The sequence below is a fragment of the Salvia miltiorrhiza genome, chromosome 4, assembly GCF_028751815.1.
Source record: "Salvia miltiorrhiza cultivar Shanhuang (shh) chromosome 4, IMPLAD_Smil_shh, whole genome shotgun sequence".
NCBI lineage: Eukaryota > Viridiplantae > Streptophyta > Magnoliopsida > Lamiales > Lamiaceae > Salvia > Salvia miltiorrhiza.
In genome coordinates, this window is record NC_080390.1 from 12646038 (window position 1) to 12664276 (window position 18239).

The following is an 18239-nucleotide window of genomic DNA, read 5'->3' on the forward strand; positions in this document are numbered from 1 at the left end:
ATGAATTGTGTTGACTTGGTTGCTATCTTTGTCTCTCAGGCTATGCATGTTCCTCACTTGATGTAAGTTGTTTAATGTTTTGGATGCAACACCCTTATGAGCTATTCTTGACGTGATTTGTCCGGTAGATGCTAGAGGGAGTGTTTTCATTGTGATAGCCTACGATCTTATCCCTTGTGTTTGAATGTTGGTTTGTTGTTAAGTTTTCTATAGCTCTGGGTCTCTGCTCCTCTGACGGTAGTGTTATGAGCATGGGAAACCACGTGAGAACATTTTGGATTACCTCCAAAAGTGTTGATCTCACGAAAGTTGGCCTATCTATTGAGAATAAAATAACATCACTTTGAAAAGAAAGATGTATAAAATTGAGATTTGGTTTGATTGTTTATCATTTTCAAGGGAAATGGGATTTGATTATAAAGGCAATCACATTAGGAAACTCACTTCTAGCGGAGAATCGGGTTTGATCGGATTGAATTGTATCATGTGGTTGTTGCTTCTTAAAATCTTAACAATGAACATCTCGTGAGGAATGTAATGGCTAAGAGACTTAGATTGGTTGGAGATGTGAATGGTGAGGAAGTTTTCTTGTGAACTATCATTTGGCGTCGTGACTTTGCTTGAGGACAAGCAAAGGATCAAGTGTGTGGGGGGGGTTGTTTAGCCCTATTTTGTGATGAATTTGTGGGTGTTTAAGTCTTATATTGACTTTTATTTTGGTCTCTTTCACTCAAGAGTTGATTGATTTGAGCTTTTGTGCTAATTTTGTTGTCTCAGGATTTTGTGCTCAAATTGATTGATATGTGGACAAAAATAAAGTCAGAATTTAGTTGATTGGTCTGAAGAAGAATCGAAGTTCGTCTCGATATGAGTTCGTAGGCGAAAACGGATCCACAATCCGACTTGAAACGAGGGAGAACGGACCAAAACAAAAACGCTGCGCATTGCAGTCTGCGAAAGGCATTGACGGCGGCCGCCGTCCGTACGGCCATGGCCGTCTGCGCGGTCTGGCAGTTACGTTTTTTAGGGTTTTAAACCCATTTTTTAGGGGTTTCTTCCCCATTCTCGACCCATCCAGCCTCCAGCTCCATTTTTACTGTATTTTCTTAGAGTTTTGGTAGGGAGAAACACATTAGAAACTCTCGGATTACGCTAGATCGTCGTTTCCTTGAATCAATTGTAAGTTCTATCTATTGATTTATCGAATTCTACAAGCTTTCTTGGTTGCTCTTTTCCTAGATAATTGAATACGTTTTGATAATGATATTTAGCATTGATTTATGCTTTGTTAATCTTATTGCCTAGTTAGTATAGTTAGATTGTTGGTTGATTTGTTAGAGTAATACTCCATTGAATTTGTGTCGCTTTTCATTTACATGTTCCTTAGGAAAAATCATGATTAGTGTTTGCCATAGATTTGAATGCTTGTTTATTTTCCTTGCCTAGATAATTGTTGCTTTATGATTTTGGATTTAATTATTGATTTTGAGATTGTTAGATTAGAACCCTAGTTCTTTATGTTGTCTTATTGCTTTCTTTACCTGTTTCTTATCTTTCGCCTAGATAAATTTCTATGCTTTATTTTAATTACGAATTAGTTAACCGGAGAGAGAGTGTCAGACCCAACCTTCTGATTAGAGTGTTTAGGTTATTTCCCATTTTCTGTGCGTAGCATAATCAGAGCCCTGTTTAGCCTTCCTTGAGAGACGACTTAGGTTAGCTTATTACAGTAGGACGACCTCGTACGATTGCGAGTCAATCCCTTAGGTGTTTTGGGTTGAGTCAGTCGGAACAAATTTTCTCTGCAACTTTTGGAAAGATTGAAAATTGTTCTCACAGTGAAGGCTGTGGAGAGTTGTTAGTTGATGCAGAAAAATCGTGAAGACAACATGGTATAAATAGACAATATTTGAACCATGTAAGAAGATGAAAAGGTTTTTCGAAGACTGTGCCTAAAATGCAATTGAAGAGAAAATTCGCGTCCGCCGTCACTGCGAGGGACTGCGTCTTCAAAAAGTTGAAAGGCATCATTGCATTCTGTCATGTCAATGAGCTTTTCAAGAAATTTTATTGCAGAGGCAAAAAGGTTGGAAAGATTTTTGGCAAAAAGATCAGAACAAGTTCAATCAAAATAGATTTTCACTTTATAAAAATCTTGTCCTTCTCGGATATTCCATTTTCCAACAATTCCAACAATCAGTTAAAGTTTTTGAAAGAAACTGATCAGTTAAAGAAAAGATTTTGAACTAAAAACTTAAAGCTCTTAACTGAAATAACTGATTTTGAAAGGTAAGCATTTAAAATACTTACTGATCAACTGAACATCGTAGTCAGTTGATACCGCGTGATCCTGGTTGATTCATCAGGATGACTTCTTCTCGGACTTCATTGTTTTCCATGTCGGCGATCGTAGAATCAGCAGATGGTTGACCACCAGTCAGCATGACTATTTGAGAAAGTCTTCAAACACAGCATCACTCTTCAAGGTTGATGAGGCCGATCTTTTCACATAGATCATTGAACCTCTCTTCTGGAAGAGCCTTGGTCAGCAGATCCGCTCTCTGAACAGCAGTGGGAATCCATTCCACAGAGACATTCTTCTTTTCGACATGATCACGAATGAAGTGATGTCGAATTTCAATATGCTTTACTCTGGTGTGGTGAACTGGATTCTGGGAGATTGCAATAGCACTGGAGCTATCGCAATAGATAGGAACTTCCTTTTCGTCGATCCCATAGTCCTTTAGTTGATGGACTAACCACAGGATTTGTGAGCAGCAGCTTCCGGCAGCAACATATTCAGCTTCAGTTGTGGAGGTGGCGACTGAAGTCTGCTTCTTTGAAAACCAAGAGATGAGCTTGTTGCCTAGGAATTGACATGTTCCGGAGGTTGATTTGCAATCAAGCTTGCATCCACCGAAGTCTGAATCTGAATATCCGGTGAGCTTGATGTCGTCGTCTGCTGGATACCACAATCCTAAATTGGGCGTGCCTTTGAGATATCTCAGAATCCGCTTTGCTGCATCCAAGTGAGCTTCCTTAGGATCTGATTGATATCTTGCACATACCCCGACTGCAAATGCGATATTTGGTCTGCTCGCAGTCAAATACAGCAAAGATCCAATGATTTCTCTGTACTTCTTCGAAGAGACAGAGTTTTCTTCTGAACCTGGGTCAACTTTCCAGTTTGTGTTCATTGGAATCTTGACTGACTTCATGTGTTGAATACCGAACTTAGCTATCAGTTCCTTGGCATACTTGGACTGACTGATTAGTATTCCTTCGTTGGTCTTCTTGACTTGCAATTCGAGAAAGAAATTCATTTCTCCCATCATGGACATTTGAAACTTGTTGGTCATGATGTCAGCAAACTTCTTGCACATGCGTTTGGATTTGGATCCGAAGATTATGTCATCGACATAAATCTGAACAAGCAAGAGATCTTCTCCTTCTTTGAGAGTGAACAGAGTTCTATCCACAGATCCCTTTTTGAAGCCTTGTTCAACAAGATACTCCGAGAGAGTATCATACTACGCTCTTGGTGCTTGCTTCAACCCATAGAGCGCTTTCTTCAGCTTGTACACCTTTTCTGGTCCAGCAACCTCAAACCTTGGAGGTTGTTCTACATAGACTTCATCTGTGAGCACTCCATTGAGAAATGCACACTTGACATCCATTTGGTGTACCTTGAAACCTTTGTGAGTTGCGAAGGCTAAGAAGAGTCTGACTGCTTCCAATCTGGCAACTGGGGCGAGCGTCTCGTCGTAGTCGATTCCTTCTTCTTGACTGTATCCTTTAGCCACTAGCCTTGCTTTGTTTCTCACAACGTTTCCTTCTTCGTCTTCCTTGTTCTTGAAAATCCATTTTAAGCCAATCACCTTTGCATCGTCTGGTCGATCCACAAGCTCCCAAACTGAATTCCGGTTGAATTCATTGAGTTCTTCTATCATTGCGATGACCCACTGATTAGACTTCAGAGCTTCTTCAATATCCTTGGGCTCTGTAGATGATAAGAAACAGCTGAAATTCTTATCTTCGTTGATGCAATTCTGATTGATGTCGAAGACGAGGTTGCACATTGATCTTCGAGTCTTGACGCCATCTGATGGTTCTCTAATGATGTTCTCCTTTGAGTGGAGTTCAAACCATCTTCGATACTTCTTGATCTCTTCTGGAGATGGTGGGGCTTCTTCGGTCAGAATGGTTCTGAGGTGTTGAGCACCTTCTGGAGCAGGGAAGAGTTGAGCTGGAGTGGCTTCTGCGCTTTCAACTTGAACTTCAGCAACTGGAGTTCCCCCTTGACTGATGCCATTTGCATTGGCTCCAGTCTGAACTTCAGACCTTTGGTTGATCTTCTGATACTGAAGCATCTCAGTATTTTCATCTTTGCCTGGTCCCCACACCAAGACAGTAGAGGGCTCGGTGTTATGGATTTCAGCTTTGGAACCTTCAGTGTTTTGAACACACTTTTCAGCTTCTTGTTCCCTGAAACCATCTGTAGACTCATCAAAGATCACATGAGGTGTTTCTTCAACACAAAGAGTTTGAGTATTAAACACTCGATAGGCTTTGCTTGAACGTTCTGTTCCAGAGTATCCAAGGAAGACTCCTGGATCAGCCTTGCTATCCAAAGTGTTCAACCTCTTCTTATCATTGTTGTGAATGAAACACTTAGAACCGAAAGCATGAAAGTAGGCAATCGATGGCTTTCTATTCTTCCATAACTCGTATGGAGTTCTTCCATGTCTTTGAGTGAGGAAGTAGCGATTCTGCGTGTAGCATGCGTTGTTGACTGCTTCGGCCCAAAATTTCAAGGGAAGTTTTGACTCGGCTAGCATCGTCCTTGTTGCTTCCTTTAGAGACCGGTTTCTTCTTTCTGCGACTCCGTTCTGCTGTGGAGTTCTTGCTGCAGAAGTTTGATGACTGATTCCTTGTTCATCACAATACTCACGAATGATAGTATTTAGGAACTCAGTCCCACGATTTGATCTGATGCTGATGATGTTGACTTCCTTTTCAACGCTCAGTCTTCTCAGCAGCTTTGGCAGTTCCTCCAGCGTCTCTTTCTTCTTGAAGAGAAAGATGACCCAAGTATATCGTGAATAGTCATCCACAACTACTAAGGTGTACTTTCTACCGTTGTAGCTTCTTGGAGTGATCGGGCCAAACAGATCCATGTGAAGTAGATGCAGAATCCTTTCAGAGGAGTGTCCTGACTTTGACTTGAATGACATCCGCGTCTGCTTTCCTCTGAGGCATGCTTCACATTCTTGCTTCTTCTGGAACACAATAGAAGGAAGGCCTTCTACCAGTTGATGTTTAGCAAGTTTGTTGATCGTCTTGAAGTTGAGATGGTTGAGTCTCTTGTGCCATAGCCAATTGAGCTCCGAGCTGCTCTTGCTGATGAGGCACATTTCTGGTGGGCTGTCTTCCCAAGAAACGACGTAGAGACTCCCTTGTCTGAATCCTTTCAGAACCACCTTCTTTTGATTGTTTCTAACAGTGAATTCATCCTTCTTGATCTTCACTGTGAAACCACTGTCACAAAATTGACTCACAGACAACAGATTATGTTTAAGACCAGAAACAAAGCTAACATTACTGATACTCGCGTTACCCATGTTGAGCACACCGTAGCCTTTTGTTTCTCCGATTGAGTTGTCTCCGAATGCAACTTTGGATCCAGCTTTATCAACATACTGATAACACTCATGTTTCCATGGTTTTTAATGTTCTTATGATGTTAATTTTATAGGAAATTGAGTGTTGGATGATTGTTTTGTGCTTAAATTGCTTTATCTTGTGAAATATGTTACTTGCTCGTACTTTGATGATTTTTACAGAAATATGGAGTTCGAATTTGGACTAATGCTCTTAATGAAAGTTGTAGATCGTCTCGATACGAGTTCATAGGCGCAAACGGTTCGCAAATCCGAGTTCGGACGAGGAAGATATGGCCGAAACAAGAAAGTCGCGCACAGCAGTGAATAGTGCCAGACGGGAATTTCCGAATTTTCGGGATTTTGCGGGATTTTCGGATTTTATCAGTATTTTCGAGCTCTACACTGTATTTATCTCTTGTGCCTATATATAGGTCCTTTCCCTGACCTATTAGACACATCTTTTCACATCTCTTTACCTCTTTTCATATTTTTCAGTTTTAGACTTAGGATTTTAATGCTTTCATAGATTAGATTTCTTTTCCTACAAGATTCAAGCTGTCATTCAACATTCTTCCGGGTTTTATCTATTTTATTTATTTCAATTGCTTTCTTTTATTTATGCTTTTATTTTATTTTATGATGTCCAGCTAGTTCTTTCATCTGAACCTAAGGTTTGTACATAGCTGATTAATTATGTGTGTATGATTTATTGATATCAATTTGCCCTCCAACTTGTGATTCATGATTCCTGATGCTTAATTTCTTGTGAATTATTTGGCCAATAATTTACATGTCTAGCTGTTCAGTTTGAGTCTTGAATGCGATAATTGTTCAGCCGATTCAGGAATGCATGTTATAGTAGTAGCCTTGACACTTGAATGAGATAGGTGAAACTATAGGGAGCTATTCTTTGTGTACGCTTGGGAGTTAATTTATTCCTTGGAGTCTTGAATGTGAAGGGGGGTAAATTAATCTACTTTCATAGGTGTTCGTTAGAGAAGCTTGCGAATAGTTTTGTGATCTCTCATCAGGGTTGGATTAAATTGGTAATTGAATCAATAGATTAAATGCATATAATTAATTAGTAAAAGTACATCCCTAGGGTCAGAGTCTTTTATTATTTGAGTTTTTACCTTATTTTATTTGTTGTTATCTGAATTTAGTGCTAATCAAACCTTCCTACTTTTTGTTGCCTGTCTACTGTTATAGTCTGTTTAGGAGATAGTTAGAGTTATTTCGTTGTGTCAGTCCCTGTGGATACGATACTCTGCTTGCTGTTTTCGTACTACAATTACACTGTTTAGTTGCAGTTATTGTTTCTATAAAAATAGTGATCACATACTGAGATAGATATTCTTTGTAGCCCGTCATGTGCTTCGAACAGCCACTGTCCAGATACCACGTTCTGATTGAAGCTTTGGCATCTTCCTTCTTTTTGTGTTTCCTGACATTGACCTGCAAGGAAGAGTTGCTTCAGGCACCCAATCAAGCTTTGGGTCCTTCAATGTTAGCTCGAGTTCCCTTTGGAACCCATATCTGCTTCAGAATTGGTCTGGCTGATCTCTTGCGCTTTGTTGGATGTCTGATTGACGTCGTTGGCGCTTTAGTTGGCACGTGAGCATTCTTCTGTTGAGAAATCCGTTTGAAGGCCTCACTCTTGTAGTAGTTCTGTCTGATGAGTGGTTGAGGTCTTCTTTGCTCGGCGAAGTATCTTCCCTGAGATACTCGAGTCTTTGCAGACTTTTGGAGACTTGGCTGATGTCCAGTAACTTGTTGTCGTGGATGGCTCTTGGCTCGTCTGGACTCAGCATTGCTTGGTCTCCATGGATGTTGTTCCTTCTGAAACTGAACTGATGTCAGTCTCTGACTGATGTGGCCTTTCTTCCCCCTGGATTGGTAAGGAAGATTCTTCTTGACTCCTGATGTTCCTTCCCTGATCTTTGACTGAAACCTATTTTCCAGTCTTCTCAGTAGAATGATCTGGTTGGGGGCCTCCTTAGCTCGTCTGTAGCTTTATGGAGGTGGAACATTTGATCTAGCCATCAGTCTGCGCTTGCGAACTTCATCCATATCATGATCTCTTGATTCTTCTGAGGTTGTGATTTCAGAAGGATCGTCCTTTGAGATGATCATGATATCCTTTCCTTTGTCAGCTGCAACCTTTCCTTTGATGCTGTTGACCAGGCCTTTCGATGGAAAGTTGCTCATCATGGGAGACTGTATCATGCAGTTCTTGACTGTTTCTTCCAGCTTGTGATTGAGCCTCTTGATTTCATGAGATGCTCTTTCACATTCTGAGTTGGAGATTCTGAGCTCTTTTTCCAGTCGACTGTTCTCCATGATTAGCTGATCAAGATAAGTTTCATCCGGAAAGTAGATGATTGTCTGATTCTTAGCTCGTTCATCATTGATCTCCTTGTCCATTTTTTGATTCTGCTTGAGGAGATCCTCGAACATCTTCCTCAACTGACAGTGATCAGTCATGAGCTGATCAAACTCGTCAGTTTCATCGGATGAGCTACCTCCAGATTCTGAGTGGTCTCCTGAAAGCATCAGGAAGTTATCAGTATAAGGAGTTTTTGAGTGAGAGTTTACCTCTGAGCCATTCATTCCATTGTCGTAGTTGTTGTCAGCCACGCTTTCTGATTCATTGGCCATCAGGGCTCGGCTCTCATCATCTGAGCCGGAACTGTCGAAGTCGGATGATTCTGATGTGTCTTTGGAAGAGTCAGCATCGTCAGCAACCATCGCTTTCTTCTTTGAAAATCTAAGCTTTCAGTTCTCTGCGCTCAGTTGGAGTCAGATCAGGGCATTCATGTCGAAAGTGCCCTTTCTTTCTACATCCAAAGCATTCCATATCCTTGATGTCGTAAGCGGCTGACTTTCTTTCTCCGCTTCGATCTGTGGAATGTCTGGAGTTGCCTTCTCTTTCTTTTCCTTTGTAGTGCTGCTTGTGGAACCTTTTGTACTTCCGGAACTTGGACTCCATCTTGTTGAATCTTTCAGTCAACAAAGCATATTGACTGAAGAAGTCCTCTGGGTTGAGTTCCGTTGGCTCCTTGATCTGCTTCTTGCCTTCTCTGGTGGAGGCCTTCAGTGCAACTCCTCTTGAGGTTGATGGACCATCTTCGTCTGATCCTCCAGCCTTCTTGTTACCAAGATTTCTCAGAAGGTCGAACTCATTTGCCATGAGATCGGAGAAAAGCTTGTTTATCGGGAGCTGACTGAAGCCTGGCTTATGCTGATGAGCGACTGAGTAGATCTGCCATTCTCCACGTGGCAGTGCTCGAAGAATCTTCAGGTTGATTTCTCGTTGAGTGTATTTGTCTTTGGAAATGGATTGAACTTCATTCAAGATTAGATTGAATCTTTGTTCCATTTCCTCGACAGATTCATTCTTGAGCATGAGGAAGGAGTCGAACTTCTGGCAAGCTATGGATAGCTTATTCTCCTTAATTTCCTCGGAACCTACGCACATTCTTTCCAGAGTGTCCCACATCTCCTTTGCAGTTCCGCACTTGATGATCTTCATGAAATGCTTGTCGGGAACGGTGCCGGAGATGATGCTTTTGGCGAGGTTGTCAAGCTCATCTTGCTTCCTTTCTTCTATGGTGAAGTCTGCCTTTGACTTGGGCTGGACCTCATCGTAAGGATCCTGTTGGAGATCAGCAGGAACCCTTTTGATAACTTCGGTGATGGTGATCGGTCCGCTGGTGATGACTTCCCACATTCGGCAATGTTGGGCGGTGAGGAAGCTTTCAAGCCGAAACTTCCATATGTCGTATTTTTCAATACTAAACATAGGTAGAGAAGATAATCTGCTGTGGTTAGTCTCCATAAAAAAAGAGAACAGATAACAGCAGATAGAGCAGATAGCAAGCACAAAAGGAAAGAGTAAAACTTTTTCGAGACCTTTAAAGGATCTAGTTCAAATAGAACCTAGTCAGATACAGATAGTTCTTGTGAACAACCTGCTCTGATACCAATTGTTAGGTCCTGAGGGTCTCGAATAGGTGTATGGGGGGGGGGGAATACACCTATAGGCTATTTTTGCGCAATCTACTAACCTCAATCAGAGGGATCTCAATCAGAGATCAATACGAAACTTTGCATGCAAACAAGGACTCCTGTTTTACTTAAAACAGTTTTGACCAACAGGGTTGACGACTGATACTGAAAGCTCTTCAGTAAAGAGTTATCAGTTAAGTTGTTGGAACTTAACTGATGCAATTAAGGGCTTCAGTCGTGTTTGCAAAGACAGAGATGATATCAGTCTTCCTGACTATCAGAGGATAGTTCAGTCAGATCGATATCATACGCAGCGGAAATAAAACTTAGTTTCGTAATAGCCTTGGTGGATCAAGTTGTTGATTTAAGGTTTCTCTTCGCTGTTAGTCAGTGTTCAGTTTTATCAATTGAAATAGCACAAGTAAGAATGTAAAACTGAAAGCTGTAAACAACACAGAGACTTTTACGTGGTTCAGAAAAACCCTTTCCTACATCCACGGTTGGTTGATCAGACCAACAATCCACTCCGCAAGTGCTTCACTGGTGCACTGCAAACCGTACCCGTGTGCTTGCCTGGTGCACACAACCGTGAACTGAAGAAAACCCTTCTTCAGCACCCACACTTCACTCGCGTAGGATTTCCCTGCTAAGCACACCTCGTGCTCAGACTTTTCACTCAGAGTTCAGAGTACCTTCCTGAACTCCGAACCACTCAAACACTCTTATGGAGGGGAGGTTTGAACGAGTGCCAACTATACTTACAAAGAACAAGTTCTTTGAAGCAAGTTTGACCTTTGGCTTCTAGGTAAACAGATATATGCCTAGGGTCTAAGAGAATGTATGTAATCAGCAGTGACTGATTTTGGCTTTGGAATTCTCTTCTTCGATTCAAGCTTTGGGGCGGTTAAGCTTTAGGCTGAGTAGCAATTTTGGCAGAGCTTCAGCTTATGTCGTTGAATCGGTGAAGGTTGAAGTGATCCTCGAGCGCTATTTGTAGGAGAACTCTTGAATAGATTCGTTGGCGTAAATCGTCCTCAAGATTTCTTCCGTTGGAGAGCAATTCGAATTTGGGCTGAGGCTTCAATCTTCGAGGTTCCTTGTCTGGGTGGAAACGGCTCTCTTTGATGGACAGGAGATGTGACGTCTCTGAAAAGTAACCACCAGATAGGAATGACTTCTGCAGAGATAAGATATTCTGAGATCTCTGCATTTAATGAAGCTGTACTTGTGCGTACGTGGCTTCCTCTGAACGTTGGAAGATCAGTCCTAGGAGGAATGTTCAACTGATACTTGACTTTAGTATCAGTCCATTGCGCGCATTAAATAATCAGTCTTCAACTGATACTTCAGTTGGTATCTGCAGTCTTCAGTCTTCGTTCTTCAGTCTTCAGTCTTCAGTCTTCGACATCGCAAGCTAAACTAGAAACGAACTCTAACACTTGAGTTCAAAAAGATTCTAGTCTATTACAGTTAAGTCCTATGAATTTTGGTATCATCAAAACAAGGATTAGGATAAGTCAATAATTTCTGAGACAGCAAGGGATTGTCGTTGTTACCTGAGAACAAAGGGATGATTTCTGGATCTATAGGGAGAGAAGGGTGAAGAGCGACAACGACGGTAGTGGGTCCTCCTACGGCTGCTGATTGTTGCGTCGAAGAGAGGGGCGGTCGGTTGTGGCGCTCTTCATTGGGGAAGAAAGGCGAGCCGCGCAGTGCATGTGGCTTCTAACCATGAAAAAGAAGCCGACAATTTGAGGAATGTGATGCCTGAAGGTTTCGCGCTCACTGGGAGGCGGTGATTTGGGATTTCCGGGGGTTTCACCTCCTCCATGCTCGATGAGATCACCGGAATCGCCTCAATCGAGCAGAATCTCCTCGTTGTTGCCGTCCAAACCCGCGACTCGCTAATTGAGTGTGGGTCGCTGTCAACACTTGTGAAAACGTCAATAATAACCCCATCAAAGGGAGGCAGCGATGAACTCCGATTTGGGGTTTCAGAGGGAGACGACGACTACCTTAAATCACAGGAGGAAGGCGGCACAAAAATGATCGGCGAACTAGAATTTTGCCAAAAGAATGGAAGAAATTAGGAATGGGTTGACCAAATAGTAATGGAAGAAGTTGGGGTAATGCGTAAGATTCAATTAAGGAGAAATATTAGAATTTAATTAAGAAATTAAATAGGTTGTTTATCATTTATTGTGGTGGGACCATGAATGACAAATCAAGTAAATAGATAAGTCAAGAAAGGGTAAAATTGTATAAAAAGTGAAACATAACTCTTTTTTGTGGACAAAAAAAAGAGGGGAAACATGACTCTTTTTCGTGGACGGAGGGAGTATAACTCTTACATTTTAAATTAAATATTTATATAAAATTTATCAAATTAAAACTCTTATCATGATCTATAATTTTATGTATATTAAATATTTTATAATTAGTCGAATTTTTAAATTTTAGAAAGAAAAAAAAAGAAGATAAAAAAAGTAGTTTACAAAATAAACCTTCAATTTTATTATAAAAATTATGACTACAACATTACCACTCAATTTTGAAATTGATTTCAAATTGGAAGTTAGCCTTTTAATATAAAGCAAAATAAATCATATCCTAGGTGGCTTCCTATAATCACTCCATTCTAATTTTCCTCAATTCTCATTCATTTGTTTTTTAATTTTAATCAATTTCTAAATCTAAAAAATCATTATATAAATATTCCAACAAAATAAATTCTATTTCCTCAATATATATATATATATATTAAATCAAAATAAATCTTACCGTACGTGGCATCCTATAATCATTCCATTCTAATTTTCCTCAATTCTCATTCATTCTTATTTTTTTCTCACTAGAATTTGACTACTAATCCTTGTGGAATACGACCTTGCTTCCCTATATTGCAACTACACCGTATACTTGCGGCGTAGTAAAAATAATAGCGAACAAGTTTTTGGCCCCGAACCTCGTTAAAACCCCTGTGGGAAAAAAGAGTATTCGGTCTACAATTTGTTATTTCGTCGAACAACATTACACATAAAACTTTTTTAGAGTATTGATATTCCATGGTCTGGGGAGAGCTCTGCCGTCTGGGTCCGACAATATGTAAGCTCTGCCAGCCAGAACCTCGGTGATGATGAAAGGGCCCTCCCAATTAGGTTCGAACTTGCCCACCGGTTTCAATGCATCGGCCCTCTTGAGGACTAGGTCGCCTTTAGATAGCTTTCATGCTCTGACCCTCTTGTCGTATCCTGCCTTGATGATGCTTTTGTATTTCGCTGCTCTGACCTGGGCTTCATCCCTCTGCACTTCCACGAGATCGAGCTCTGCTCTGCGGAGTTCCGAGTTTTGCTCTGTGTTGTAAGTTGTTATTCGGTATGACTCCAATCTAGCTTCCGCTGGTACCACTGCATTGGATCCATACACCAGGGTAAAAGGTGCCTCTCCAGTTGCTGTTTTTGGGCTAGTACGATATGCCCAGAGTACGGTGTCCAACTCCTCGACCCACTTCCCTCTGCTCTGGTTCAGCTTCTTCTTGATCCCTTCACAAATTGATCTGTTCGCCAGCTCCACTTGCCCATTTGCTTGCGGATGAGCCACTGACACGAAACGTTGTGTTATGTCCATTCGATCACAGAAATCAGCGATCCTCTGCCCTGTGAATTGGGTTCCATTATCTGACACGATGATTCTGGGGACTCCGTATCGGCAACATATATTCCGCCAGATGAACCGCTCCACTGTCACTTCGTCGATCTTTGCCACGGCCTCAGCTTCCACCCACTTGGAGAAGTAATCCACTGCTACAATGAGAAAACATTTGCCCCCTGGTGCTGTGGGCAACTTTCCAACAATGTCTATACCCCATTTATCGAATGGGCAAGCAACATACATTATTCCCATGGTTTCCCCTGGAACATTGATTCTTTCGGCATGCCTCTGGCAAACTTCGCATTTTCGAACGAATTCTCTGGCGTCCTTGGTGATATTTGGCCAATAGAACCCTGCCCGAATGATTTTTCGTATGAGATCCCTGAATCCCGTGTGCCCACCATAGCAACCTGCATGAATCTCTTTTAGAGCAAAATTAGCTTCCTCAGGAGATAAGCATTTTAATAGAGGATGGGTGAAAGAGCGTTTGTAGAGTTGATCATTAATGAAGCAATAATTCTCGTATCGAGCCCTCTGATTGGATTCTATGTTCAGCCGTTCCCCTGTCTTAAGAAAGTGTATAACTGGGGCCCGCCAATCATCCCGAATTTCTACCCCAAAAACCTGAGAAGACCCCATTTCTCTGGTATCGCAGAGCAGCGTAATCTCATCACTCCACATCTGTTCCACTGCACTGGTGACTCGTGCCAATAGGTCTGCTTTGGTGTTCTCCTCCCGGGAAATCTGTTCGATTTTGAATTCCATGAATTTTTTCTTCATTTCATTGATCTTATTATGATATGCCCGCATCTGATCCTCCTTAATATGATAGCCCCCCGAGAATTGCTGAGCCACCAATTGCGAATCAGTCCTAATGATGACACACTCAGCCCGCAGCTCTGACAGAATGTGCGCTGCTCTGACCACAGCCTCATATTCAGCCTCGTTGTTGGACATTTTGCAAGTAAACTTTATAGCAAACTGGTACACCTCTGAGCTTGGGGAGACGACATACACCCCGATCCCATATCCTTCTTTCGTGACAGATCCATCCACGAAGGCTATCCAAAATTCTTGTACAGGACGGCGAGTAGTTTCTTGAATGAAGTCCGCAAGGGCTTGCGCCTTGATGGCCATCCTTGGCTCATATTCCACGTCGTATTCCCCTAATTCCACAGCCCATTTCACCATTCGTCCTGACAAATCCGGCCGCCCCAGCACTTGTCTAAAGGGTAATGCAGTTCGCACCACTACCCGATGTGACAAAAAGTAGGGCCTCAACTTCCGGGCCGTAACCATGACTGCCAGAGCAGCCTTTTCGATTTCTGAATAATTTAACTCGGGGCCTTGAATCACCCGACTGACGAAGTAAATTGGCCTTTGATGATTCCCCTCTTCTCTGATAAGTACGGAACTGATTGATTCTTCTCCCACTGCTATGTATAAGTATAATACTTCATCCGGAATTGGCTTGGTCAGAGTTGGGAGCTCTGCCAAGTATGCTTTAAGATCGTCGAAGGCTGTTCGACATTCCGCTATCCACTGAAATTTGGTCCCCTTCCTCAGAATTTTAAAGAATGGCAAGCTCCGTTCTGCCGATCGTGAGATGAACCTGCTCAGAGCAGTGATACGCCCGTTCAGAGTCTGTACCACTTTGATCCCTCTAGGTGGTGTCATATCCATGATGGCTTTAACCTTATCCTTATTAACTTCGATTCACGCCGGGGTAACCTTGTATCCCAAGAACTTTCCAGTTGTGACCCAAAGGTACATTTCGCTGGGTTAAGCATAAGCCGGTGATTTTTAATGACCGTGAAGACTTCCTCCAAGTCAGAGAATTGATCATCTGTTCTGATGCTGCGCACCAGCATGTCATCCATGTACACCGAAATGTTCTTTGAGAGTTGTTCTTTAAATATTTTCTCCATCATCCTCTGATACGTAGCTCCCGTATTTTTCAAACCAAACGGCATGCTTCTCCAACCAAAAACCCCGCAACAGACGGCGAAGGCCGTTTTAGCGATGTCCTCTCTGTGCATCTTAACCTGGTGATATCCCTGGTAAGTGTCCATCATTGACAACAGGGCACAGCCTGAGGTAGAGTCCACAAGCTGATCAATCCTCGGCAGAGGATAATGGTCCTTCGGACAAGCAGCATTCAAGTCCCTGTAATCTACGCACATGCGCCAAGTATTCGTCTTTTTTGCCACCATTACAGCATTTGAAATCCGTTCTGGGTATTGCACTTCCTCGATATAGCCTGCGTCCAGTAGCCCATGTACTTGTTCTCTGATTGCGGCGTCCTTTTCAGTTCCAAAGTGTCTCGTTCTTTGCTTCACCGGTATGACGTTGGGATTCACGTTGAGACGATGTTCTGCCAACCCTCTATCGATACCCTTTAAATCGGCTGTGCTGAATGCAAACACGTTCGCGTTCCTCTGGAGGCAACTGATTAATTCTTCTTTAACCTGCTCATTCATAAATGGCCCGATTTTGGTCTGAAAACCCTCTCTTCCTGGAAATAATTCGATCATGTTGCATACGTCACTGGTGGATACTAGAGCGGATTTCTCTGTGTCATCCCGATCATTTAGCAGCTCCATCAATTCTCGTCGTTCCTCTGCCAGAGCAGCGACGTCGCCTACCTTCCCCTTTTTTCCGGGTGTCCGGTCCCTCTACTACCCTTTCTCTTTTCTGCCCTGAGGAATGCGTAAGCATCCGCACATGACACTTCTTTGACATTTTCTGGTCACCCCATTCTTCTCCCACTCTTCCCCCTCCGATGGGGAATTTCATCTTCAGGTGGAACATTGAGATAACTGCTCTGAATGCCATCAGAGCAGGGCGCCCGAATATCACATTATAAGAAGGTTTTGGAATATCTACCACTAGGAATCGTATCATCCTAGTTTTGCAAGCATCCGCCCTTCCGAGGGTGACCGATAGCTCTACGAATCCCAGCGGCATGACGATTTCCCCCCCCCCAAATCCAAACAAAGGGGCATTCGTGGGTTCGATATTAGCGTCAATCCCCATATTTTGTAAACATTCCAAGTATAAGATATTCACCGCGCTCCCTGAATCTACAAACACGCGATGTACAAAGCAAGATGCTATATCGGTTGTGAAGACCAATGCGTCGTCGTGGGGGTACATGAGCGTTCGCAGGTCTTCTGCCCCGAAGCTGATGGCCGGCTCCTCCGCCGCACCTGTGATCTCCATTACCTGTTTGGGATAATACCCTGATCTTACCGCCCGCACTACTTGTTTCTTAGCCCGATTGGAAGTTGGTATCCCATTCTCACCGAAAATCATGTGCACCTCCCTTCTGGGCGGGTGGGGAGGTGCCCGACCCTGCACGGCTCCTCTATGTTGATCGCGGTTTTCCTCCGGGCGTCGATCCCGATCATTCCCTTGATCCTGTCGATGGTCGTTTCTCTGCGGCGGCTGCCGTTGACCCTCATTTCCTCTAGCGATAAATTGGTCCAAGTTGCCTTGGCGTACTAAGAGTTCTAGTTGATGCATGAGGTGTCCACAGTATCGGGTGTAATTCCCATAGGCATTGTGGTATTCACATAACTTGTTTTTGGGCCCCTGCTGTGGCTGTCCGTCCCTATAAGTGCTCGGTGCTTGAAAAAATGGCTAATTCTTAACCAAATGGAAGATTTCTTCTTGTGGCTTATTCACGGGGGTGTATTCGTCGAAACGGTTGACTTCATTTACAGTGCGCTATTGGCGAGGTGGCACTTCTGTTGGAGGCGGAAGAACCCTCGGGGGCAGCCCTCTGAAGGGTGCCCGGTCCTGACTCCTGTTGTTCTGCTCCGGTACAGCTTCTGCTCTTTTAGCCTTATGTTTTTCATTTTCAGCCTTTCGCGCCATTCGGACATCCTCCAACTGTAAATACCCTGGTAACCTTGCCATGATATCATCAAAATTCCGAGCTGGTCTGATTTGAAGTTCATCGAAAAAGAGCCCCGGCTTCAACCCTCGGACATAGGCGCAATTCTTTATCTGTGACTCCGCTTCTGGCACCTCCAGAGCAGCGAGATTGAACCGGGTAGTGTACTCCCGTAGTGTTTCATTTTGATCTTATTTGATGTCCATTAAAGAGATGGCTGACTTCCCTACCCTTCGCGAGCTCGCGAATTGTCTCAGAAAACGTGTCCTCAAGTCCTCGAAGGAGTGAATGAAGTTTGGGGCTAGCGTTCCAAACCACAGCTGGGCAGGTCCAGTAAGAGTGGTGGAGAATATTCGGCACTTGATGCCCTCTGTGTACATGTGTAACGTTACTAAACCCTCGAAACGGCTGAGGTGCACCCCCGGGTCGGTGGTACCGTCATAATCCAATGCTATAGGCTTGTAACTCCTTGGCAAAGTATCCGCCAAGATATCAGCGGAGAATGGACTCCGACTGGTGGTGGTCAAGACCCTTGATGTTCTGGCGCGCTTGTCTCCCTTTTTTCCTCCCACGCTCCCTCCTGTCCTTTGGCGAGTTATGAGCGTGATGGCGTTTATGGACCTTGTGTTCCTGCTTGCCAGAGGAGTACTCCTGCTCCTATCCCTCTGACCTTCTAGTCTGATGTGACCTCTCTGACCGATGTGATTTCTCTGACCGGTATGATTTCTCTGCCCTGTGAGATCTCTTTGACCTCTGTACCATTTCGACCCTTTGAGACTTCTCTCGCAGGGTATCCTCCAGATCCTTGAGCTGGTTTTTCAGTTGCGACACTTAGTTTTTTAGTTTCGCGTTCCTGATAATGCTACTCAGCATGACGCGGCTCCCCTCTGGCCTCCTTTCCGGTTCCCTCTCAACAGGGAACCTCTGGGTTTCCTTAGGCAATGTGGACTGTTTGTTGGCGAGTTGGTCGTTCACCTCGAGGGCAGCGGGAGGTGGAATGTCGGTGCCCTATTGGTTGA

At 43.2% G+C, this 18239-nt stretch overlaps 1 protein-coding gene across 1 annotated transcript; it reads right to left on the bottom strand.

Annotated features, from left to right (window-relative positions):
• Nucleotides 1–13564: 13564 nt before the first annotated feature.
• On the bottom strand, nucleotides 13565–17284 carry LOC131023016 (uncharacterized). Its single transcript, XM_057952553.1, has 5 exons — nucleotides 17046–17284; nucleotides 15968–16935; nucleotides 15054–15837; nucleotides 13947–14934; nucleotides 13565–13732 (listed from the first exon to the last, which is right to left on the bottom strand). The coding sequence occupies exons 1-5, from the start codon at nucleotides 17282–17284 to the stop codon at nucleotides 13565–13567; spliced, it is 3147 nt and encodes a 1048-aa protein (XP_057808536.1).
• Nucleotides 17285–18239: the final 955 nt, after the last annotated feature.